Source organism: Ovis aries, chromosome 10, assembly GCF_016772045.2.
Source record: "Ovis aries strain OAR_USU_Benz2616 breed Rambouillet chromosome 10, ARS-UI_Ramb_v3.0, whole genome shotgun sequence".
NCBI classification, from domain to species: domain Eukaryota; kingdom Metazoa; phylum Chordata; class Mammalia; order Artiodactyla; family Bovidae; genus Ovis; species Ovis aries.
In genome coordinates this window covers 33216478-33241936 of record NC_056063.1, presented here as the reverse complement: position 1 = coordinate 33241936, position 25459 = coordinate 33216478, and the positions used below count along the sequence as shown (strand labels likewise).

At 44.3% G+C, this 25459-nt stretch overlaps 1 protein-coding gene across 7 annotated transcripts in view; it reads left to right on the top strand.

Moving 5' to 3' along the window:
• Positions 1–25459, top strand: part of WASF3 (WASP family member 3) — a 74746-nt gene that overhangs the window by 30662 nt on the left and 18625 nt on the right. For 4 of the 7 annotated variants that reach the window (XM_015098172.4, XM_042254869.2, XM_042254870.2 and 1 more), the window contains exons 2-4: positions 3931–4023; positions 12435–12577; positions 23569–23703. In XM_015098172.4, the coding sequence (XP_014953658.2) occupies positions 12445–12577; positions 23569–23703 (268 nt within the window). In that variant the 5' untranslated portion in view covers positions 3931–4023; positions 12435–12444. Of the gene's footprint in view, positions 1–3930; positions 4024–9489; positions 9610–12434; positions 12578–23568; positions 23704–25459 lie in introns of all 7 variants that reach the window. The other 3 variants (XM_042254873.2, XM_060394091.1, XM_042254874.2) reach the window with 2 other exon arrangements.

Here is a 25459-nt window from a genome sequence, read left to right as displayed (position 1 = left end):
ACGCAGCTCCCCATTTCCGGAAAACTGGAATTCAGAAGCTTAGGCAGGATGGCAGGGACCAAAATAGTAAACAAATCCTGATACAATCAGATTAGGTTAATTATTGGCAGATTACCAGTGAGTTATTTAGACACAACCTGTTCTCAGGTTAGATGTTTTCACATCACAGAGTTCCTTCTTTCGTGTTGACTTTGGATGTTGTAGGAACTAAGAGGAAAGGGCAAAATCCCGGGGACTGCTTTATTATCACTGACCTTTTAAAAATGCTGTTTAGAACAAAATGCGTTATTTCGTAAGTAAATTCAACCATTTCTTTCACAGAAGAATGTAGACCAAGTTCAGCTGAGCCGCTTAGAAGCTGAGTGGCCTGTAATCTATCTGAAATAACCTGAACTTAGGATCAAGCCACTCTCCTCTCCCTTCTCTGCCGCTTTTTTTTAGAAAAAGACATATTTTTCTAGACAGATATTTATCCTGGCTCCGTTGATTTTCCTTGATCTACATTATGACTTATTGTAGTTTCAAAATAATAGTTTTTCCTTATTCTTTATTTTTTCTCCCCCCTCCCTTTTTTCTCCCTTGCATGGGATGCTCCAGGCAAGAATACGGGAGTGGGTTGCCATGCCCTCCTGCAGGGGATCTTCCTGACCCAGGGATCGAACCCTCATCTCTTATGTCTCCTGCATTGGCAGGCGGATTCTTTATCGCTAGCACCACCTGGAAGGCCCCATGTATTGCTGTTTAATGTTAATTAAGAAATAAAATGGAAAACTCAGCTCCTCAGTAACACTTGTCAAGGTCAACAATCACTCAAGTGCTGTCTGTGGCTCAGGCTGTACATGGACCAGTGTCCATCTGTGGAGCACATCCATTGATGTGGGGTGGGGGTGTGTATGGAGGAGCTGAGCCAGGAAGTGCTGCCTCTGCCCCAGGCCCAGCCCTACCCCTGAGACACCCCAGTGCCCATCTGCTCCATCACCCAGCACCATGCCTCTCAAGCTCATTCCCGTTAAAAACTTCTCCCCTGTCTCATTGTAGGTCTTGGTCACCTGTCATCTGAATTAAGGCTGCAGTGTTGCCAAGGTTGTGAATTCCTCCCCCATCCCCCATGGCTGTCACTCCGCCCCTGTGCACTCGATACCACACACATACCATCGTCACATTGAATGCTGATTCCTTGTCGATAGGACTTTTCTTCTGGGGTACCAGGAGGTTCTTGTGGGTGCAGTAGGGGCTTTGACTTGACAGGGTAGGGATACACACATGAAGCCTGACACATCACCCCAGCAGGTGAGTGTTCTTTGAGTAGACAAAGGGAGGAATGGGTGGGTGAAGGAGGCCACTCTAGGTTGCACTGTGAAGGCTGGAGCCAATTTGGATGCACAGAAATCAGAAGAAAAGAGGCATTCGTGGTGGGGACCATCACAGACCCACGCCTGTTGGCAGGAGGTGAAAGGCTCTGTGCTCCCAGGAGTAGCCACGCGTTCAGCTATCATGGAGGAGCGGCGTGTTCAGCACCATGGCCAGGGCTTCACGGGGGGTGGGTGGGGCGTAGACCTTTGAGTTACACGTTGATGGTGTGGCATGTAACCGTGTTTCCCTGAGCTGGTGTGACACCTCTCTATAGAGGCGCTACATTTCACACTTCACAGCCTTCACCTGTAACTTCCAAGGAGTTAAAGATTCACATTCCCCTGTAAAGTGAGGCAGCACATTCACAGAGCCGAGTTAATTCTTCAAGCCCTTCACAGCTCCTGACTTAGCTTGGACGTGTTGGCCAGTCAGTAGGAAAGAAGAGTGCACGTGTGCACATCCCGAGGAGGTCCTGTGATGCACATTGTGTGACGTGGTAACTAAGAGAACAGTGGTGGCCAGACAGCCTGTCTGGACTTTGCCCCTCCAAAGCTCTGTCATCTGGACAAGACACCTTCCGATCCCCAGTTTCCTCTTTTTTTAACCTGTGTCAACCAAAGAAAACCACGCAGCCTGAAAGTTGGGAGTTATGTTTCATTTGGGAGGGTGGCCCTACTGAGGACTAGAGCCTGGAAGATAGCCTCGCAGTTTCTCTGAGGAACTGCTCCAAATGAGCATCAGAAGGTCACTAGCAATCATAAAAGACAGACGTCTCAAGTTAATGATTTTAGTGCTTTTCTGTGTGTGGGAGGATGCAGGGATCTGGGCTCATGGAACGTCGTCCTTCGTCCTCTGTCTTAACTGCTTAGGGCCAGTATCCTATTTTTCTCCATTCTGAATCCCCTCAGGGCTGACTTGTCAGGGCAGCTGCCGTGGCTGCTGGTTGGATGGTGGGTAGCATTCTTTGTTTATTGAAATGGCAGGGAGCATGGTTCTGTCCTGCCTTGCGAAGGTTGAGTTAGATGTGAGTGACGTATTAGCATTCTGCTTAGTCTGCAGTGAGACATTTACCACTAGATAACTGATAACGGAATATTAGTTGCATAGCCTTTCACATGAATGGGGAAATCCACACTTGTGTTTCCCGAAGGAAGAGGTAACCCAGGGCTGTAAATACAAAGCGTCACCCAGGACACATGTTTGTGGACACTGGCCTTGCCCTTATGCACGGCTAGCAGATATATATAATAACCTTATCCAAAGTGAAACATACATGCTGGTTACTTTCAGAGTCATGTAGATGAGGTGATCTGGTTCAGGGGCAATTTGGCCCAGATCGTCTAAAACCCAGAGATACTTCTCTGTCTTTGAAAATAGGATGATCACTTATGCAAATGACTTAGGGAAAAGTCATTTTTAATTTTGCATAATCAAGCGCCCGCCGTACAGCTGCTCCTGAGAAAGGGGAAGGAAGTCATGTGCTGCCGTTAATTTTAAGTGAGCAGACTAGGACATGTGTGGATCAGAGTGTCATTGAACGATCTTTTTTTTTTTTTTCTTCACACTTTCGAAAGGATGGTGATGATCCTAACTCTGGGTATTCATTATCTGCCGGCCCACATACAGCTCACAACACAGCCCTTTCTAGACTTTGGGCTGCTCGCCTTCCCTAAGGACATTGCATCCTGTCCTTTCCTGGGCCTCCTTTCCTAGCTTCACCCCTCCCCACCCGCCCTTGATCTCCCAGGGAGCTTTTGCTCTACTCCACCTACTTCCGGGCGCTCTGCCCTTTCCTGCATCTACTGTGTCGTGTTGTATCTGCCAGCATCCGCCACCCTCACAGGGTTGAGCAGGTGTCTTCTCAGTGATTTTTGTGTCCACAATGTTGGAAAGGGGGGGCCAACTTAGGCCAGGTACTTGGAAAATTTTGTTAGATGAATGAATGCTTGTTCACTATACCTTTCTTAACTGTATTCTCCACAGTGAACCATAACTCTGAGTAGGAAGCTATACTGTTTTTTTGGTACCACATAGCTTCTTCTCACTGGTGAACAGTATTTAACTTCAGGTGACTCTGTAGACTTGCTGTTACTGTCAGTCATCCTGGAAACACTAGGGTCAGTTCGGCCCACATGGAGTCTTTGTCACTGTTTTATCCCCATATGTACTATTGAAATATTTTTGAAGTGATCACCAAAATTTTTATGGACTTGAAATAAGAGTTCTTGTGCAAAGGATTGGTATTCCATTATTTGAGGGCGGTCACAAGCCTGCAGTGTGTGTGAGCAGTTCCACTGAACAGACCTGTGATTTACTGGGCTTTTGTGTCTCTTCCCTTTGGCTGTTATTTACTCGACTCCCTGAAGTTACTTGCAGAGCTCATTCCAAGAAAAGGAGTGGGAGTCATACCGGAATGTGCATTCCTTATTAGCTCCCTGCTAATTAAAAAAAAACTAGTTCTGGGACTGGAGCTCCCCTGATGAAATAATCAAAATGTGAAATTTGAATTTTAAACTTTTCTTGGAGACTCGAATGCATTTTGCTTGCCGGTATTTAATTTTACTTTTTCCTTTTTAGCTTTAATTTTGATTGCTGTTACTACTGATACCTGAGCCAGTGGTGATGCTACCTAGGGGACATTTCTGCAACCCATAAGTCAACAGCTACACGGTAAGAGTGTGTGCATTTCATCATTAAAGCCATTTATTTTCTATAGCATTGTAGTTCAAAATGTTAATTTGAAATAGAATAGGAGAAAGTATGGTAATGTTCCTAAATATTAATATAGTTTAATATATAAATATTAACAGCCAGGTATTATATCAAGCTTTTGTTCCTAGTCAACAGTAAGGATTTGAAAGAGGAAAACTAAAATTTGATATATTCATTTCCTGTTAATTTTTATGTGAACCACAAATGTGGCTATGAAGTTTCTGACTCATTAAACTGGGTCTCATATTCTCCCCTGTATATTTTGCACATTTACTTCAGAATTGTCCTAGTCAGTGAAAGAAAGCAAGAAAAAGAAATATAAGGTATATGGATAGGGAAAGAGGCAAAAGCAAATTCAGGGCTCCCCTCGCCAGGGGCCTCAGAAATGTGGGTTCGCCTGCTAGCCTGTGATGTAGCAGCGAGGGTAGGGGCTGGGAGTCGCTGCTGAATACCAGCCCGTACTATCCACTACATTTTGGTTTCTGTGGTTGTGATCTGAAACTCATGAAAGCAAGGCAACACATTTATATCACTTGTGGGTTTAAATTACTGTTTTCTTTTAAGTTCAAAGGTAAAAGTCAGCATCATCTATTGGGAGGTCTTATTTTGGCATTTTCTTCTTTCTGTTAATGTAACTGGAAAGCTGTGTATAGTACTTAAAAGTTATGCATTGGTTCCAACTTCATTAAATAGCCTTTGTTTTTTTTTTGAAGAAAAAGGCTATCTGAAACAATGTTTAGATGTCCTCTCAAATTCTACGAGTATAACATTATTTGTTAACTCTGTTACAACTGTCACTTAGCTTTGGAGGAGTTAACAGTTGTTTTGTATGCTTGCTGTCATGTCTTGGAATATACCGACATGTTTTGTGTAATAATATAAGATCCCCTGGAGGAGGGCACAGCAACCCACTCCAGTACTCTTGCCTGGAGAATCCCATGGACAGAGGAGCCTGGTGGGCTACAATCCATGGGGTTGCAAAGACTGGGACACAAATGACGCAATTTAGCACACACACACAATCTTGATAAGCTGCTGAAAACACTGAAAAACATTCCTAAGAGCACCTCGGAGACCATGGACCCTCACTTGGTGATGCTGACGGAGGATTTAGTTGTAGAAACATACTAAGACTTTGGCACCTGCCACAGCTGGTTTGGAGTTGAAGTTCTTGCGCTTACTAGTCACGTCACTCTGGATAACTTACAGTTTTGAGCCCTGAGTTCTTAATCTATTAAGTTTATCTTTATCTGCCAGCCTATAAAGTTGTAGTGGGTGTCAATGACATGTAAAATGCTTACATATGTATTGATAACATGTTCCCATTTATCATGTGTAACCAGTTTACCATCATCAGCTTTATGATTTTGTTTCTTTGGTTGATTTTCTGTAAAATGACCTGTCCGAACGCGGTTGGAAAAGAAGTTCCAGGCACAGATCATTTCAGAAAGGAGTGAGTTTATTGAGAACAAAGAGCAGAGATCATGTAGGCACCGTGAGTGTAGTGGGCTGACCTCCTGACTGACCAGGGAGAATCAGTGCTTTTGGGGGGTTAATTGAATGCTTTTGAACTGTGGTGTTGGAGAACTCTTAAGAGTCCCTTGGACTGCAAGGAGATCCAACCAGTCCATCCTAAAGGAGATCAGTCCTGAGTGTTTATTGGAAGGACTGATGTTGAAGCTGAAACTCCAATAATTTGGCCACCTGATGCAAAGAAACGACTCGATGGAAAAGACCCTGATGCTGGGAAAGACTGAAGGTGGGAGGCAAAGGGGGATGACAGAGGATGAGATGCTTGGGTGGCATCGCCGACGCTATGGACATGAGTTTGAGTAGGCTCCGGGAGTTGGTGATGGACAGAGAAGCCTGGCGTGCTACAGTCCATGGGATTGCAAAGAGTTGGACACAGCTGAGCGACTGAACTGAGCCAATTTGTATAGCTTCAAGACAAAGAAAATTTGTGCTGAAAGGTGGCATTAAGTGATTGGTTAGGGTGCTATAGGGAGAGTACCGGGATGGGCATTTTTGCCTAATTTGGGGTCAGGAAAACTGGCTGGTAAGGATCGGGGGGCTATTTGGCAACAGTTACAAGGGGCCCGGTCAGTTCTGGAGATGACCTTAGTACTGGGCTCAGCTTCTGTGGCCTTGAGGCAGGACTCTGCATCACCTGGAAACCCGAATGATCCTTTTGGAGTTGATCATAACCCACCTTGCATACTGTGTTGGAACCAACAAGATGCCAGGTGTGCTCTTTGAGACCGAGTGTTGCAAATTTTAGATATTTCACTAGTACATCTCTTCCTGCTTTCACAGTGCAAACAATTGAGTGTAGTTAACTAAAATAACCATTCAGTTCATCTTAACTTTCTTTCATGAGCGCAGCTTCTAGTTGCCAAAAATACTGCCATCAGGATGCTTTTGGTTTCTAAAAATACAGAGACTCCACAGATTCGTAGCACGTGTGCTAGGGAACAGTTGATAGGTTCTACAGATTTATTGCTATTTTGACCTTACTTTATGTCATTCCTATGAATCAGCAAGATTTGGCTATTTTTGACCAACAAAAGTGGCAATTTTGTATGGTTCAAGTTGATATTTCAGGCTATGCCGATAGTGTTTTCTTTACACAACTGGCAAATGATCTGCGTTTGCATCTTATAGTTCACTTCCTCCAGGACCTTAAATTTATTTTTAATGCATTTTTGGACTTTCGTTACTTTCTTTGGCAAATGTCATTCTCAGATGGTTGCTGTAAAGGAGTAGGGTGGAGAAAAAGGAGAGCTGCATCTTTCTTAACAAGAAGAGGAGATGCTGACTTATCTCCAGGAAGACTCTCAATTTATGGTCAAGTGAGTGAACACAAACAAAAACTAGAGCCTTTTGAGAATTAAACCTTGAGGTCATAGGTCATATAGTAGAGTCTGAGTCCCTGAGAATTCTTTGAGGTTCATGTTTTTCAGAAAGCCGTGTCTCCCTCACAAGTCTTAAAGCACTCTCGATGGTTTCAGCTTCTTCATGTGTTCTTAGGAAAATAATGCAATGGCCACTCAACTTAATCTTGTGCTTGTCAAGTGTGTGTAGGTCACATGTTTATTATACTTCAATACAGAAGTTTACTATTTTAGTTTTATTTAAAAGGGCATTCACATAACAGACGCTTAGTGTGGATCCTAATGAATACTGCAGTAATAATACGGCAGAAGGCAGCTCGTGAGCCTGGCCTGCTCATCACAATGTGATCACAGCCCAGTCGTGGTGCTGATAAACCGTCCTCCCCTTCCTGTCCAATTGAATAGGGGAGGGAGGGATGGGGCTAGTTCTTTCATGTGTCAAGTAAGCCTCGATTCCTTCATAGGAGTAGTATCTGGGGGTTTGGGATCCACTTTTCAGCATTCCTGGCCTTGCTGGTGTGCAGTCTCATCGCAGCCCTTGGAGGTGAGCAGCAGGCATTGTTGCTTCCGTGTTGTAGGTGAGGACTGGGGTTTAATGGAAGAACTCGGATTCGGCTCAGAGGTCCGGCTTGTCCGGCTGCGGTGCAGGAGGGAGGCAGGGCCAGGCAGAGCAGCTGTCTCTGCTTGGCGCTCACCCTCTTTGCAGTACTGACTTTGGGCCTGGTGGGGGAGGGATCGCATCCCCTGAGAAGGAGGGAGCTCTGCAGGAGGAAGCTCTTCCTCGGACTGAGCTAGCTTTTCTGTCTGCCAGATTCACCAAGCCATTAACCATGGCTGTTTGTGTTACTCTTCTGGAGCCATGCCCGATGAGTTGCTAAATTTATCTTTTTTCTGTGTGTGTGTGTATTTTATTTATTTCTTTCTGGTCTGTTGTAGTCTTTTGTCCCTTGTCTGTGGCTGACAGTAATTCTTTCTACCTGACCATCATGTCAGAATCTAAATAGGGAATACATTTCCAGGCACCTCCCAATTTGTATTCTGCTCTGCATCTCTCATCCACCCCCACGGGTCCAGTTTTAAGCAGTTATATTGGGTGTAACTGACCAACAGTAAAGGATGTGTGTTTGAGATGTACCGTCTGATGAACTCTGACCTGTGCACATGGCCACGAAACCACCAGCACAGACCAGACGTGAGCTTGGACACCGTCACCACGGATGGTTCCTCTGGCCTTGGTCAACCTCCCCGGTCGCTCCTGGACCTCCAGGCAGCCTCTGATCTTCCCTGTGTCTCTGGAGATGGGTTTGTGTTTCCAGAACGTGACTGTAAAAGGAAGCACTCGTGTGTCTGCGCTTCTTCGTCTGACACCAGACGTGTAGATTTTCCAGTGGCAGGCAGTTTGGCGACACCAGCCTCTGGGCATGCAGTTCTGACATGTGTCTGGTGGAGGGCAGTCACCCCACAGGTGAAGGGTCCATCCTCCACGACCCCCTGCCCGCGCCCCACCAGCTTCCTTTGTCACCTGCACTCTGGCTGACTAGCTGTAAATTTAAGGTTCCCACAGCCCCGTCTGAGCTTCATGGTGCCCAGAGCCCAGGAAGCCAGTTTTCCCACCAGACTCATGGCAGGCTTGTTAGAAGGACCTTCAAGGATATGATGAGCAGTTCGATGATGAGAACAAAGGGCGAAGTCTTGCGGGTCCTGAGCCCCTGGAGCTTCTGTCCCTGTGAGTTTGGGGCACACCACCCTCCTGGCATGTAAATGCATCTGGTGCATGAAGCTGGGAGCCCTTGAACCCCATCCTTTTGGGAGTATGGAGGCTTCATGATGGACACGATGCATTAGGACATCAGCCGTGGGTGACGGAATTCAGCCTCCAGCCCCTGTCCTCTCTTCAGGGATTTGGGGGTGGGACTGAAGCTTCAAGCCTCCTACTCACTGGTTGGTTCCCTTGGTAACCAGCCCCCCATCCTTAGGGAGGGTCCAGAGTCACTTCACTAACATCCACAGGTATAGTTCAACAGGGTTGGCTTGTTTGTTGCAAAGCAGAGCTTTATAGCTCTTGTCACTTAGGAATTCTGAGAGTTTTTGGAGCTCTGTGCCATCGATGGAGATGAAGACCAAATATATATATTTGTTACTGTAAATCACAGTATTGTAGTTACACAGATGGAGTCCTTCTGGCTGTGCTGTGTTTGGTCTGACTTTGGTTCAGCATGATCATCCCAGATTCGTCCACGTTGTTTCCCGGATCAGTGATTCATTCCTCGCTGTTGCTGAGAAGTGCCGTTTGTTTATCTGCTCTCTTATTGATGAATTTGGGCTTGTTTCTATTCTGGGGTTGTTTTGGCTTTTACAGATGAAGGTGTATGATCATTCGTGTACAGGTCTTTTTTAGGGACGTGTGCTTTTACTTTTGCCTGAGTTCCAAGGCATGGAGTAGATCCTAGGGTCATCCTGAGAAGTGTGTGTTTAATCTTTTAAGAACCTGCCAGACTGCCATAGTGACTGGGTCATTTTCCATTCCCTTCAGCAGAGAACTCTGCTCTACCTACATCCTTACCAAACGTTCGGTGTGGCCAGTGGTTTTGCCTTCGTCCATTCTAACGGGTGTGCCCACTACCTCCTAGTGGTTCCAGCTTGCGTCTCCTTCGTGAGTAATGACTGATGGCTCTGGGGCTTCTTCTTACAGCAGACAAGCAATGAGACAGAAGCCAGTGATGAATGCATAGGGGCAGAGGAATGTCAGCCTTGACTTCCGTTCTCTGCCTTTTCAGTTACAGCTGGGTGTTAGCATCCACCTGAAGGGTCCACATGTCAAGGAAAGGTGAACGACCGTTTCATATGTATCACTGTGTTAGTCCATAGACAGAACTCTGCTTTCCCCACCCAGAGGTACTTATTATTTAGTTATAGAGGGTTTTGAGCAAAGACTGGATGATTTTTTAAAAATAATAGGATGCTGCTTCTAAGGCTTGGAAGGCAGCTCTGCTCACCACTATACCTCTGATCTGCTTCTAAGCCATGGCTATGAACTGCACTCCACCACCCTGCTGATGTTTACTGAGTGGCCTCGATGTGCCACGCATGGGGTTGGCGATGCAGTGTGACCCTGACCCTACCCCCTCTTCCCCATCAGTGAAGTCTTTCCAGTTGTGTTTTAACTTCCCAGGAAATGAGAAATACCTTAAACTAGTGCTTGTCACCCTGGATTGTAACTTCATTGAAGACACTGAAGACAACTTTCAGTGTCTCTCTCAGTGAACCTTTAATTCCTTGAGGAAAGGGATTTTTGTCTTATTTTTTGATGTTTATTCTCTGCATTTCCACTGGGTGAAGTATCATCAAAGTGCAGATACTTGGTGTGCAGGCGAATCCAATGTGAATGTTTCTGGAGGCCAGCGAAGTATATCTAACTGCGAGCAAGGAAAGCCTATGAGAGCTCAGGACCCGGCAAGAATAGCAGCTCTGTCGATCAGGAGAGGAACCGGAGGCCCATCTTGGTTAAGACTGTGTGGTGTTAGTGGCAGGACCCCGGTGCCTTTCTTTCTCATCCTGCAGAAGTGGACGAACCATGTTCTGGTAGCAAAGCCTGGACGTTGATCCCAGTGAACCATGACTGGTGAACTGTCCACGGTCCTTCCCCCACCTCGCCCCTCACTTCATCATGACTTTCATCTGAAGCTTAACTAGGAAGAGGCCAGGCGGTATCACTCTAGAAGGTGATGGAATGGGCTGGGCCTTGGGGAAGCCCAGGTTTCCCCTCTGACTGAGGACACGTGACTTCCTGGGGACATCAGCCGGCAGGCGGAGTGCTGTAAAACCCGGAAGCAGCTGCATGCAACCTTGCCCTTCACAGTGGACAGTACAGCGGAGTCACAGCACAGGCTCTGTGTGGCCACTTCTGCTGGGATCATGTTTATTCTGAGGACAGAATTCCTGCATACCTGTCAGTGTGATCACAGATCCAAACACGGGCAGCCAGCCCAGCGATCTCCCAGAAAAAGTGGAGCATCACTGAAGGATAATGAGGTCATTTCACTGAGAATATACAGTGGGGACTTCCCTGATGGTCCAGGGGTTAAGAATCCTCCTGCCAGTGCAGGGGATGCAGGTCTGATCCCTGGTTGAGGGACGAAGACCCCCACGTGCTGCAGAGCCATTAAGCCCAGGCGCTACAGCTGCTGAGCCTGCGAGCTGCAACTGCTGAAGCCCATGCCTCTGGAGTCCATGCTCTGCAACAGGAAAAGCCGCTGTGGTGAGAAGCCCACACACCACAACTAGAGAGTGGCTCCCATTTGCCACAGCTAGAGAAAGCCCATGAGCAGCAATGTAGGCCCGGGGCAACCAAAGGCAGTAAATTAAAAAAGAAGACACAGGAATCTTAAATGTCGTGTATATGCTCAATAGCAGACCTTCAAAATACATAAACACAAACTGATGGAGCTCAAGAGGGAAATTGACAGATCCGCAGTGATCACTGACAACTTCAACACCCCTCTCAGTAATTCATGAAACGAGTGTATTAAAAATCAGCTAAGGATACAGAACATCTCAGCAGCAGCGTCAGTCATTGCAGCTGATACACAGCCTTTTGAAGCACGTGTGAGGCATTCACCAAGACACACCGTTTCCTGGGCCGTAAAACAAAACAGATTTAAAAGAATAAAATCAGACAAAGCATGCCCTCTGATCACAACAAAATTCATCTGAAAACCACCAGCAGTGAGATATCTGGAAAAACTGACTAATTGTGTTTGTCTCACTCAGTTGGCTACTCACCCAAAAGACCATCTTCCAGATGATTCACATGGACTGGAATGGTCACGGGAAGATGTTCTGAGAGCTTCATACTGTTTTAAACATCTGTGGAGTTGCTTCCGTAATTTCTTTCTTTCCTTTTTTTTTTTTTTTTTTAAGAAAAAAGGTATTCTACTTAATCATGCTATGGGATAACTGAAGAGCTTCATTGTATGGAATTTTAAAAAGAGATTAGATGAGTTATTAGAAAATAGGAAAGTTGCCTGAAAGTAGAAAGCATATTTATACAATTCTGAAATTCTTTAGTCATTTGACTTGAATTGTAATGAAGAGTACTGCTGGAAGTTAAATGCCAATGTGCAGGCATCTTCTTGCATAATGAGTAAAATCACAGGAAAAATTCAGATTTAGATTAATTGTACAGTAAGCAAAATTAGATGGGAAGTAATTTCAAGTATTTTATTTTTGCCATGCTTAACTAGAAATTGTGCATACATCGTTTTTCTATAAAAGTAGAATGTGCTGTCCATATATCTTTGAAACCTGTAACGTTTATGTAAGTACTTCGACATCTGTTGCGTGTTTAGCCAGTTTGCTCACATAGAAGTGATAGGATGAGGCGGATTCCTGGGCAAGAGTCGATTTTCCAGGGGGCCGAAGTTCCAGGCGTGTTACGCTGGGACTGTGAGCTTCTGAAACCATCTTTTTCATTTTCAGATCGTGAGCCATGCCCTTAGTGAAGAGGAACATCGAGCCCCGGCACCTGTGCCGGGGGGCCCTGCCCGAGGGCATCACCAGCGAGCTCGAGTGTGTGACCAACAGCACCCTGGCTGCCGTCATCCGCCAGCTGAGCAGTCTGAGTGAGTCCCCTCGCCTCGGGCTCCCTCCTTTCCGATGACCAGGGGCATGTTAATTTTAATGACTTTAGCCAAGTGATTTCAGTTCAGTAGTTCTGGGATTGTCCAAAGAAGAGGCTTTGGAGGAAAGAGCCTTCCTCCGTTCTGAAAATTTCGCGGCATGAAATGAGCTATCTGCCCTCTCTGGTCTGCTGACACCGGCTTGGTGTGATCAAGTTGGAATTGACGGGTTTACAGATGACTAGATAAGACCAACGGAGAAGGCAGTGGCAACCCACTCTAGTACTCTGGCCTGGAAAATCCCATGGATAGAGGAGCCTGGTAGGCTGCAGTCCATGCGGTCACACAGAGTCAGCCACAACTGAAGCGACTTAGCAGTAGCAGCAGATAAGATCAAATGTGTAGTTTAAAGTAGTGTTCATTTTTAAAAGCTTATTATACATAAGGATAAAATAATTGGTAGTTGTTTTTTTTTTAAGTGAGTTATTTATTACACTTGGACAGGACTAATTTTTTCTTTTAATGTAGTGAGTTGAGAACTGTGCTATGACTGGCATAGAATAGAGGCTTGATACGTGTTTGTTGATTGAATAAGATTTCAAATGAATTAAAGGATCCAGCCTGAGGATCCAGTGAGAGTTGCTGATTTTAACCTTCTAAAGGTGAAAGTGCAGATATTGACTTCCAGATGGAGGTCAGCAATGAGCTGCTGGTGACACGTACGCAGTGCCATGTACGCGTCACACGCGTGGGTTACAGACATGTAAGCAAACACAGGCATAAGGAGGAGAGGGCTTCCTTTTTTTCCAGTTTTGAACATGAGATGCGCACAAGGAATACGCCATTTCTTAAGACTCATGTGCATGAAAATGCTTTTCCTCCAAAGCTTTTGAAGTTACAGTCTTTCTGCCTAACTTTTACATTCACGTCGTGATCTTATTTTCTCACTTCATCCCACTCCTTTTCGGTTTAGATGGTTCACACTGCATTTTGGGTGACAGGTTTTCACAGTTAAATTTTCAGAACCTCTGTTAATAATGAGAAAATCCTCCATGAAATTTCACATCCTGGTCGCCTCAAGCACAGGAGAGTGGTTTAAAAAAACGCACAACAACTCAAGTACTTTTATGTGTTTTGAAGAAGAAACACAACAGATGAGTATTTTTTTTTTCTTTAAAAGAATTGTACTGTGTTGTTATGGATATATTTTTGATATATGATACCTGTAATCATTGGCTGAGGCCAGAGTAACCTGGAAATTACTTAAAATGTGTTTCAAAATAGATTTCTTCTGGAGTCTGAACTAATTATAATTGATTTTTGGTAGGGGTTGTTGATAAAATGTGTAGATTCATGTTACCAGAGGATGCCGTGTAGATTGTTGAAGGGTGGACGTGTGTCTGTGTGCCTTCATGTGCTTCTGTAAGAACGCTTTTCAGTCTCTTGTTTTTATGCCTGAAACGTCTATGGGCATGGGGTCTAAGTGAGGGAAACCGATGTGAACCATTACGGTTTTTAATAACCGTGCCGTGTTCCGGGTACAGCATTGTGTCAGTCGAGTCTGTGGGGCCCTTTAGTAAGCGGAGCTGCCCACACGGTCTGGTCTGTTCCGTGGAGTCCCCTTTGGGCAGACTGAGGGCAGCCCCTCCGAGGGTATCTGAATCTTCACCCTTGGGACCCACTGGTGTGCTGTATCACTCGGCAGGCCCAGGGTTGAGGCTGCTTGTCAGCTCACCTCACAAGAAGCAGGTTACCCTGGGCTGTCCAGGTGGGCCCAGTGAAAACCAGGGTTCCTTAAATGGGCAGTCCAGAGTCACTGCTTCTCTAGTGCGGCGGTCCCCAAGCCCTGGGCCACTGACCACTACCTCCCGTCAGGTCAGTGGTGACGTTAGATTAGAGGTGAAGAGCAAAGAAACGGTAGTGTGTTGGATCATCTGGAAACCAGCCCCTGCCCCTGATCCTTGGAAAAAGTGTCTGCCACAAGATCGGTCCCCTGGTGTCTGAAAGGCTGAGGAGCACTGCTCTCATGGATCTAGGGGAGGAAGAACAGCGCCGGGGCCAGAAGGCGTCTCTTTGGCCTTTTCCAGAAGGAAGACTAGCAGTGGAGGGGCTGGTGCGCCTCTGGTGTCTCTCCGGTTCTCTTCACATCGGTGGGGGGACAGTTCAGCGTCCTGAGGGGATAATAGATACCAAATAGTCCCTCAGAATGCAAACAGAACTACCATATGACCCAGCGATTCCACTCCAGGATGTATATCCAGAAGAAAATGTAAATACTAACTTGAAAACGTGTTTCAACAACCCCAGGGTTCATAGCAGCACTGTTTACAACAACTGAGCCTGGAGGCAGCTTGAATGTCCATTGACGACCGACGGATGGAGACAATGGGCTATAGACACACACGTACACACGGTAGAATATTACTCTGCCATAAAAAAGAACGAAAGTCTGCAGCGATGTGGATGGACTGAGAGAATATTATACTTGGTGAAATAAGTGTCGGAGAAAGGCATACTGTGTATCCCTTATATGTGGAATCTAGAAAATAAATGAATGTATATTGCAGAACAGAAACAGACTCACAGATACAGAAAACAAGCTAGTGGTTACCGGTGGGCAGAGGGAGGGGCAAGATAGGGGTGTGGATTAAGAGATGCAAACTACTGTGGATAAAGCAGGTAAGCAACAAGAATCTACATATATACAGCACAGGGAACTATAGCCATTATCTCGTAATAGCTTTTCGTGCAGTATATAACCTGTAAAAATACTGAATCACTGTGTAATATAACTGAAATGAAAATAATATGTAAATCAACTTTACTTCAGTGAGGTGGAAAAAAAAAATTAGTGTGTTACTTGGTTTTCCAGTAGTGGAGTATTGATATCTTTTTCCTCAAATAATGACAGTTTAGCGTAGCAATTAACATTGAATTGGGAGTGCTTCTTCATCATTTTCCTTGATTAATTATCTGAGTGCTCTTGTTCTTATCACCTAGTTGCTCAATTAAAATTAGTGCCTTGCAATCAAATTCCTTCTGACATTATAATGTAATTCTAATAGAATTTGCTTTAAGAAGGAGACAGAGCGTTTGTGTCAAATCCATTTCTGTGCCTCCCAAGCCAGTTTCTACTTCTCTCTCTACGTTCTTGGAGTAATAGCTTTCTTTTCCTTTCTCATGAAGGCCTCCAGGATGGCACAAGGAGGGGAATTAGACCTTAGGTGCCCCCCGCCCAGAGGTTTTGGTTATATTTGATGGTACTAATAAGATAGTATAGAAAACTTAGCATAGGATAACATGGAAGGAAAAAATTACAATTATTTAAAATTAATCACAGGAAGTCATTGATAATGGTTCATATATATCTTTCTAAAAGTGATTTCTCATACATCTGGTTTTGTAGCCTATACTCAGTTGGTATATATTCAGCATCCAAGATACATTTTTAATATCCAGAGATTACTGTATTACATTGGTATACCAAGAATAACCATTATCTTGCTGTTGGGCATACATATGTTTCTTTGTTTGGGGAGACACTGTCATAATTCTTGTATAAAACTAATACTTACATCTCAAATCTTTTTTGGCATCTCTCTTTTTTTTTTTTAAGATTTCTTTCATCTTATATGTCATCAAGCTTCCTCCCACAGAGCTAAGATCATCCTTACCAATGGTATAAAATTCTGAGACTCTTATCAGTTTTAAACATGAGTCTCTTAAAAAAAAACTATTACAAAACCTATTTTCCATTTAATTTCTACATTGAGTACTTGTATAAATGAGAAGGAAAGTCTGTTTTCTTCTCAGTTTTAAAATTAGTGATTAATATTTTTATTAATACTCTTTATGTATTATGTCTCATATCAGACCAAATGCTAAATTAAATGAAAATACTTCCTTGATGGCTTGCAGCGTAATACATTTGCTTTATGTAATTGGATCTGAAATTCAGGGTGGTGTTAACTGATTATACCAAGTGCAGTCTAGTCAGAAGAGAGATTTTAAGTGTTTTGAAGGCATGCACTGAATAGATTTCTTGGATGTTTTTAGCCAAATGGAATATTTGAGGGGAAAAAGGGGAGATTAAACATAACATATTCAAGAGAGAGATCACAAGTTCATCACCATGCAGGTTCAGGCTAGGTTAAGGGTGCTTTAAGAGAAGAAGTGTTTATGTACTAGACAGAGTTGACTGGAAGAAACAGCATGGATTTTTAAAAATTTACTGCCTCAGACCGGTTTTTGCATTTCTTGTGGATAAAAATAGAAAGCCAGTGAAGGAGGTAAGTAGCCCTGTGTACTTGTACGTGTAAAGTAAGGCTCTGTCGGCTACAGAATTGGAGGCAAGTAGAAGAATCCCTGGAGAAGGAAATGGCAACCCACTCCAGTGTTCTTGCCTGGAGAATCCCAGGGACGGCGGAGCCTGGTGAGCTACCATCTCTGGGGTCGCACAGAGTCGGACACGACTGAAGCGACTTAGCAGCAGCAGCGGAAGAATCCCCTCCTCACAAAGATGGGGCTGTTGGAAACTGAAGCGTTTTCCCTAACCCATCACTCACCTGGAGCATCAGAAGTGTTTCCTCAATAAAAGTAATGACATCAGGGTTGTTTCTCAGCTCTCCCTGCCCTGGGCCAACTGCAGTGTGGCAGGGTTTAAACACAGACTAATTCTTCCTAGCTCACGTGGAGAGCCAGCCATCAAACCTCTCTGCCTTTATCAGCTGTGTTCTTCCCATCTCGTGAGTTCATAGGCCTACAGTAACATATCATAAGTGTCTTACAGGTGTCTCTCTGATCATTGCGATCTGCGCTGTTATTATCACCTAAAAACATTGAGGGAAGATTTTAATGTTTTTTTCTAAGATTGTCCAAACCATGACACCACTCTCCTATCAGTCCATGACTGTGATGCTCAGCAGTCTCAGCTGTGTTCCTCCTTGACACAGGGCCTTTCATAAGGGTAGGTCTACTGTGTCTGCTTCATTCTCTACCAGCCTTCTACACACGTGGTCCAGCCAAAAATAGGAGACTCACGGGAAGGGAGAAGAGCGTGACACTCAATCAAGAAAGAGAAAAGTTACAGAAAGAAGCAGGAACCACAGATGACCCCAGCCTGGCATTCCAGACGTGGAACTCACACCCACCTGCACAAGAAAAGATCTCAGCAGCTTCTTTTAGCTCATCAGAAAACTGAGGTCACAGGACAAACCACTGCCCCAGAACTGGGAAAGGCAGATTCCAAGGATCACAACTTACCAGGATATGGGAGGTTTGAACAACACTGCCAGCCAGGCTGACTTCATCCATGTTTGTAGAACATGAAACTCCCACCTGCAGAATATACGTTCTTTTAATGCTCCCTGTCTAAGATGGGGCATGCGCTTGGCCATAAAATAATACATTTGAAGAGACTCATACCACCAAGAGCACGATGTTAATGAGAAAATAATTCTAATAATCTTTCTAGATAGTTCTCACATATTGGAAAATCAAACCCACAGGCAGCTTCTAAATTTACCCTTGGGTCAAAGAAGAACTCAAAAAGGAAATTGCAAACTCTCACTGCACCGGTAATGAACACACAGAATCACCAATGTATTTGTGGGATTTATGTAAAGAGGTGCTCGGAGGGAAGTTTGTGTCTTTAAGAGCTTGTGTCAGAAAAGGAGAGGGACATGAAATCAGCAGCCTTCCTCAGGTGGGCATTCAGGGCCACTCGGCAGCCACACTGTAATTCCTGCACTAATTAGCTTCCTGCCTGTTTCACATCTTTTCTCCCCGCAGCCCCCGATCCCAGATTGTGAGCAAATGATTTGCTTATTTCACTGGGAAAATAAAAGCTTTTAGGGGAGAGCCAGACATCCCCCTTCTGCCATCTCAGCCCTCTGCTTTGCCTCTGCACCGGCATGTCCTGCCCCGGCCGCTTACGGTGGTGATTCCAGGACTGGGTTTACCCCCTTCTTGCCTGCCTCATGCACCCCTGACTCCCGTCTGCGTCCTTCCTACCAAATACTCATTTATTGAGAGATCACCCTCCGCCCGTTGCCCCGTTCCTTGCTCCCTTCCTTCCCAACAAGATTTTGAGCTTGGACTCAAACTCGTGTGGTACAGATAAATCCCTAATTGGTTCTTTGTCAGTTAAGAATGAATCAGTGGCTCTTACCTCTTCTGGTCTTTAATTCAGAATTAGTTCAGTTCAGCTATTATCAGACTTGCCATTGGAAGAGTGAGTCAAATTAAGCTCTTCGAACGAGTTACTGTTCATAGAACTGAGTGCTGTGGTTGCAATACTTTATTCTCTTTCATCAGAAAATATAGTTCCTCCTATTTTCTTCTCTTTAGTCACTTGTCAGCTTCCAGCAGCTAGTAGAAGATTAAGTTTGCAAGTCTTTAATTTCTGTTTGTTTTTATAAATCGAGAACTTCCAAGGGGGGTAGAGTGTCCGTTGTGTTTTTTCAAATAGGATTAAGCAGTGAAGGTAGAGGGTCCGTTGTATTGATCCTTTTTGGCCTGTTCAGCATCTGCAGAGTGTGTTTTGAGAACATTCAAGTCACTTCAGGAAGAGGCTGTGCAGTCCATGCCCGAGTTGTCAGTGGTACACACTGTTGCTATTAATTAGATTTCTGCAGCACTGAAGAGAAAGGGGTTTTCTTGGAGTTGCACTGGAATTTTTTTTTTAAAACCATGAATGGTCAAGTAGAAAAAAATTAGTTGGTTCCATTTTGATTACATCTGGCATTCCAAAAAAACAGCTGCTAGACTTGAATCCAAACCATTTGGAACACAGTGCTTTGTCTACAGGTCATCCAGCTGAATGGGCAGGCATTTTCCCAAACGGGCTTCAGAAAACAGTCTGAAAGGCGATACTGGTATTTCAAAAACCAGTCAGTTTGAAAATGTGGTGTGCACAGGCTTGTCCTGTGGAACGAGCATGTTAAAGATTTTGAGATGCCTGAGGCATATACATGTTTAATCTTTCTGGTCCAGCGTTTCCCAAGTGCACCTGAGCAGGGAGCCTTTGTTGGTTGTGTCCTTGTGAATGAGAAAACAATGGTACAGGTTATGTGTCTTTATTCAAGAGATGCTGAGCACCGGCTAGCACAATCAGTGCAGAGACCACGGGCGTGGCCCACGCCCTTACAGGACTTGTGTAAAAAAGCCAAGAGGAGGGCTGTAGGATGCGTCCTGTGACTGAGATGTCCTCTGGGTATCTGAGGACACAGGGAGGGGCCTGTGATCTCACAGACCCCAGTCTGCTTCCCGAAGGATGGGTTTTAAATGTGTGCATTTTTGTTTGTTTCTTCAAATCTCTTTTTGAGTACCTACAGTAAGCCAGACACGCCCTAGACCTTGGCGATTGATGCCATAGCGATGCATAGAGTCCTCCTTTCCTGAATCGTGTGTTCTTGTGGAAGGAGGCAGGCCGGAAACAGGATCACTGAATACAAGTGTATAACTTACTACGTGGCGGTGACTGCTCAGAGAACAACATAGCAGGGAGGGAAGGGGGAGAGTGTGGGGGTTTGTTTACATCTGTGAGTGTGTATACAGAGAGGCGATTGCTGTTTAGCTAGAGAACATCTCCCTTGGAAGATGACATTTGGGTCTAGACCTGGGTGACAGAAGTGGTCCAGGCGGGAGGTACAGGAGATGTGAAAGCCTGGGCGGGAGCAGGCCTGTCTGAGTATCCGCGGGGCCCGTATGGTTGGTGAGGAACGTGAGAGGGAGATGGCAGCAGGGGATAGGCCTGGAGGTCCCTGAGCTGGACCCGGCAGAACCTTCTGAGTCACTGCCGGCCTTCATTTCTTTTTCTGAGTGAGGTGACAGCATGGAAGGGGTTTGAACACGCAGAGGACTAATGGCATCTGTGAGCAAGTGGGGAGGGTTTAGGCAGTGTGTCCTGCCGGAGCCCAGAAAAAAGACAGAGCAGAAGTGCACAGGGCCCCGTGCCTGCTCAGAGCCTTGGGTTTGGTCTTGAGATGATGGGAGCAGTGAAGGGTCGGAATAGCAGCATCCTGACGTGCAGATCTAAGGATGGAAGGCAAATCTGGACCCAGGAAAACAAAGCTGTTGATATAATTCAGGAGAGAAACAGGAAGGGCTGGAGCCCAGGGGGTGGGGGACAGGAGAGGTTTGGTGTCTGCCCGTGGAGGGAGGGAGCAGTCACGAGTGACTCTGTTCTTTCCAGGGCTTCATTGCAGGTGGACCATGCCTTTCCACGTAGGGGTGTGGGTTTGAGTTAATGGGAACATGAGTTCCTATGAGAACTTGTCCAGGGATTGCGATTCTTATAGGACACCAGCATGGAGATGTCTGTTAGGTAATTAGACACACAAGGTTTGCTCAGGAAGTTCATAATAAAGGCAGCAAACAAACATTACCGTTGGATGCCGCATCTAGTTATAGCGTTTAAAAGCATCCATAATTCGTCTGAAGACTCTTTTTTTTTTAAAATTGGTTCGCCTTTTGGAACCATTTTGTATATTGCGTGAGTGGGGACTGTCGGCAGGATTTCAAGTGATGAGAGAGCCACACCGCGGATTTTCAGCTTCAGGAGAAACGATTTACTGCTCAGCTGAGATATGTAGTTCAGAGTCCCCACTCCCATTTTTAGTGATGTTCATTGATTCCTTTCTTAATCTTATTTCCTCAGACAGTGTTCCTGTTATTAAAATAGTTACACTGTTAGAATTCATGAAATTATACAAATTTTCAATTTTTAAGAGATGCTTATCCAGTATCTAGGAGTAACCACTGAAGCAGCAGAATATTTCAGTCCATTTTATTAAGTAAACAGGAAATTTCCAAGTGTTTCATGACCTGAGATAATTCATAGGAAGTTGCTGATTTCTAGCCAAGAAAGCTGAGGGAAGTGTGCGCTAAGGCAGGGAATCGGAAGATAGGAGACCCAAGCTGTCATTTCATCTGTTTGTCCCACTTTCTCGGCACGGTGTCTGGACGGACCACCTGGTGCTCAGCTTAGTCACCTGGAAGGTGGGAGCAGTGGCTCCATGTCCTCGTGAGTTCTCAGTCATCATACAGGTGGTGCCAGAAGGCTTTGTCCCAGGTGGGGACAGCTGGGGACACCCACTGGACACAGGTGGTTCTTCACTCTCGTGGAGGTGATAGTCTCGGGGTTCAGAGCAAAGACTAAGGTGAGTGTGAGAGCACCGTGTAAAGTGTAACACACGGTGAAAGCATTACAGTTATTCTTGCTCCAGGTGACTTTTCTTCCGGGAAGGTTCAGGCTCTCTTCCCTTTTGAGTGATAAATTGATAGAATATGCAGATTAAAAACAATGCATCTTATACCCCTCACAGAAATTAAGTCAAAATGGATCCTAGACCTAGATGCAAAACAATGAAATTCCTCGAAGATAGCAAAGGAGAAAATCTAAATGACTTCGGATACGACTGTGACTGTTTAGATACAGTGAAAGACTTTTTACATGACAGTGTAAAGAAATCATTGACAAGCTGGACTTTATCCAGATTAAAAACTTATGTTTCATAAAAGATATTGTGGAGAAGACGAAGACAGGCCAACAACTGGGAGAAGATGTTTCCAAAAGACATAATCTGATAAAGGACCATTATCCAAAATATATCCAAAGAACTCTTAAAATTCAGCAATAAAAAAAAGAACAACTGGTTTGAAAAATGGGCAAAAGACCAGAACAGACCTCTCACCGGAGAAGATGTGCAGATGGCAAACAAGCACATGAAAAGATGCTCCACGTCAGTCTTCAGGGAAATGCAGCTTAAAACAAGATGCTGCTGCTAAGTTGCTTCAGTCGTGTCCAACTCTGTGCGACCCCATAGACGGCAGCCCACCAGGCTCCCCCATCCCTGGGATTCTCCAGGCAAGAACACTTGAGTGGGTTGCCATTTCCTTCTCCAGTGCATGAAAGTGAAAGTGAAGTCGCTCAGTCGTGTCCGACTCTTAGCAACCCCATGGACTGCAGCCCACCAGGCTCTTCCGTCCATGGGCTTTTCCAGGCAAGAGTACTGGAGTGGGGTGCCATTGCCTTCTCCTAAAACGAGATAAAACACACCTATTAGAATGGCCAAAACATAAAACACTGACCGAACCAGGTGCTAACGAGAGGGTAGAGCAACAGAAGCTCTCGTTCATTGCTGGTAGGAATGTAGAATGGTCCAGCCATCCTGGAAGACAGTTTAGCTGTTTTTTAAAGAACTAACCGTACTCATACCGTAGCATCTAGCAGTCATGCTCCTTGCATGCTTAGTAGGCAGTTATTAAATGTTTGTTGAGTGAGTAAAGGAATGGTGTTAGGATTTGGAAATTGAGTGAAAGCAGATACTGATTCTGATCCTGTGAAATTTTCAGAAGTGTTGTTAATTACACTCTAAGGAAGATGGGAGGTATGTCTCTCACTCACGGGAAAGAAGAGATGATCTGTACAGAAAAATTTAACTCAGAATTCAACATATTGATTTTTAGGGAGGGCCAGAGTTAGCATTGTATACCTAGATTTTGAAATATGAATTAGAAGAATTTAATGCCATTGGAAGTGTGAGGCACCATGTAAGATACCTGACATTGCTGATTGTGAATGAGGTTAAAATCCTGAATTTAGAAGCCAACATGATTTGTTGAATCAAATTTGTTTACTTGGGAAGTAAAAGGAAAGTTCAGGTCCTGAACCGTGTATGCACAAAGCATGCAAAATGAGAGCTAATTTTTTCCCAAAGAAGCTTAATTTAATGGGAAGCAACTTGGTGGGTGCAGAAAGCTCATAGTAAAAAATCTGTATTATCTGGGTCACTTAAAAATCCTACAACTTTGGGTCACTTTCAGATACGGGTGAGTATTCCTAAAAAATTTGGAGAAATCCTACAGGCCTTTCTTTGATAGTGATACATTTTGTGATGGTTTACACAAAATGACACGTGCGGAGGTTGGCGCTGGGCTTGGGTGAGAGTGTGGCCTCTAACTAAGCGGCCTTCTGTTGGTGCCTTCTGCAGGCAAACATGCTGAGGACATATTTGGAGAGCTGTTTAATGAGGCCAACAACTTCTACATCCGTGCGAACTCTCTGCAGGACAGGATTGATCGCCTTGCTGTCAAGGTCACCCAGCTGGATTCCACGGTGGAAGAGGGTAGGTCATCCCTGGAGAGTCCGGAGCCAGAAGTGATGCTGAAGGAGGGGAGGGAATCACCCTGCTGCCTCCTCGGGGTCATGTGCTCATCCTTCATCTCGTCTTTTCCTAGAAGAAAAGCAAGGGGCAAACCCGCAGCTCGGGGTTACTTAGTAATACTAAGAGTCACATCTGGTCTACCTGGTGATCCACACTCAATTTTTCCATAAACGACACATGCAGTATTTGTTTTAAAGGACTCGCTGAATGCATTCAGTGTTAGAAGTCCTAATGGAGGTTACTGGTAGTTATTGGAAAGATACTTTCTTACCGGAAAAATCACAGACTCACTCCAAAGATACTGTCCAGCTAAGAGAGCCCTGTACCCTCTGCTCCCCTTAGGTAGGACTGATTGTAAGTAATTGAGCGGATCCTGCTGACTTAATTGCCCGGAAATGAAGGGCTTCAGGCCTCTAAAACAAAGTTAGTATCCACAGGTGCTGTGTAGTTAACTGATGGTCATTTTGATGATGTTCCCTGAAATTGGGATAGTTTCAAAAAAAAATTAAGATTCAACAATCCCTTAGAAAAATTTTCACTTTTTGTCTCTTTCAAATAAGAGACTGAAATTAGACTGAAAAAAACTATCCCCCCAAATCAAAATGTGCCATTTTATATTTACTTTGAAGAAAACAGTCAGATTAAAAATTATTTTTTATACAGGTAGTTACAGTTTCCCTCCTGGCATTAAAATGATCCTAGCATCTTATTTTTCTATTAGGCCTTCAATAGCAGTATTAATAAAATGTGAAAGTTTTCTTTAATGTAGTTATTTATGAAATTCATCCCTCATCATTCGAAAAAACATGTTTTCTTGTCTTCAGATCTGTTTCAAAGGTCAAAATTAAGTTAGTGAACTAAAAATTTAACAAGTGTAGAACATTGAGATTTTAATATTTGTTATGAACGTTCTTACTTTTCCAACAGTAATTAGGAAGCTAGAGATGTGCTCTTTTTAATTTGATTTTTAAATGTATCTTTTATTTAAAAGGAAAAGTTTGAATAGCTACTGGTTCTATTCAGACAGGAGTTTTAACATTTTAAATCAGTCATATACTTTTCAAATGGTGTCAAAATGATTTTAAAAATACTCACTTGTCTTTATTCAGCTTTTTGTTGACTCTTGCAGTTGTGGTGCTTGTGATAAACCTTACCCTGGAAAAGGTTCGAATCATGAGATTCTACAGCACATTTTATAGCCTTACATTCCCTTCCCAATCAGTATTCTCCCTTATGACTTTCCTTGGTGGATATTCCTATAGAAGAATCCTTGACCAAATCAGGAAATCTATGCTCTATGTGATCCTGCCACTCTTCCGTTGGGCAGTCTTGGAAAGGTCATTTAACACCCCTGACCGTCAGCCTCATTGGTCCAGTGGGTGAATGCGCCTGTACACCCACCTCAAAAAGTCATGTCAAGGTCAGATGAGTTGATACCTGAGATGCAGCATGCCATTCAGACTCAAGAAATGAGGGTAATTAGCCTGCTTCTCTCAGACTCCTTAGTGTAGATTTGTATCATGCTGCTTAATTTCCAGGACTCGAGGTGTGCTGAAAAGCTTTACCATTTCTCCTTACTATTACTGTCAGAAAAACTTAATGCACTTTCTACATTCATGTATTTTTTGCAGACGTATTAACTGTTTGAATGGTTCCCCTCCCACTGGATACCCCAAATCTTTGTGCTTACATACCTATTACACTCATAACTTTATTC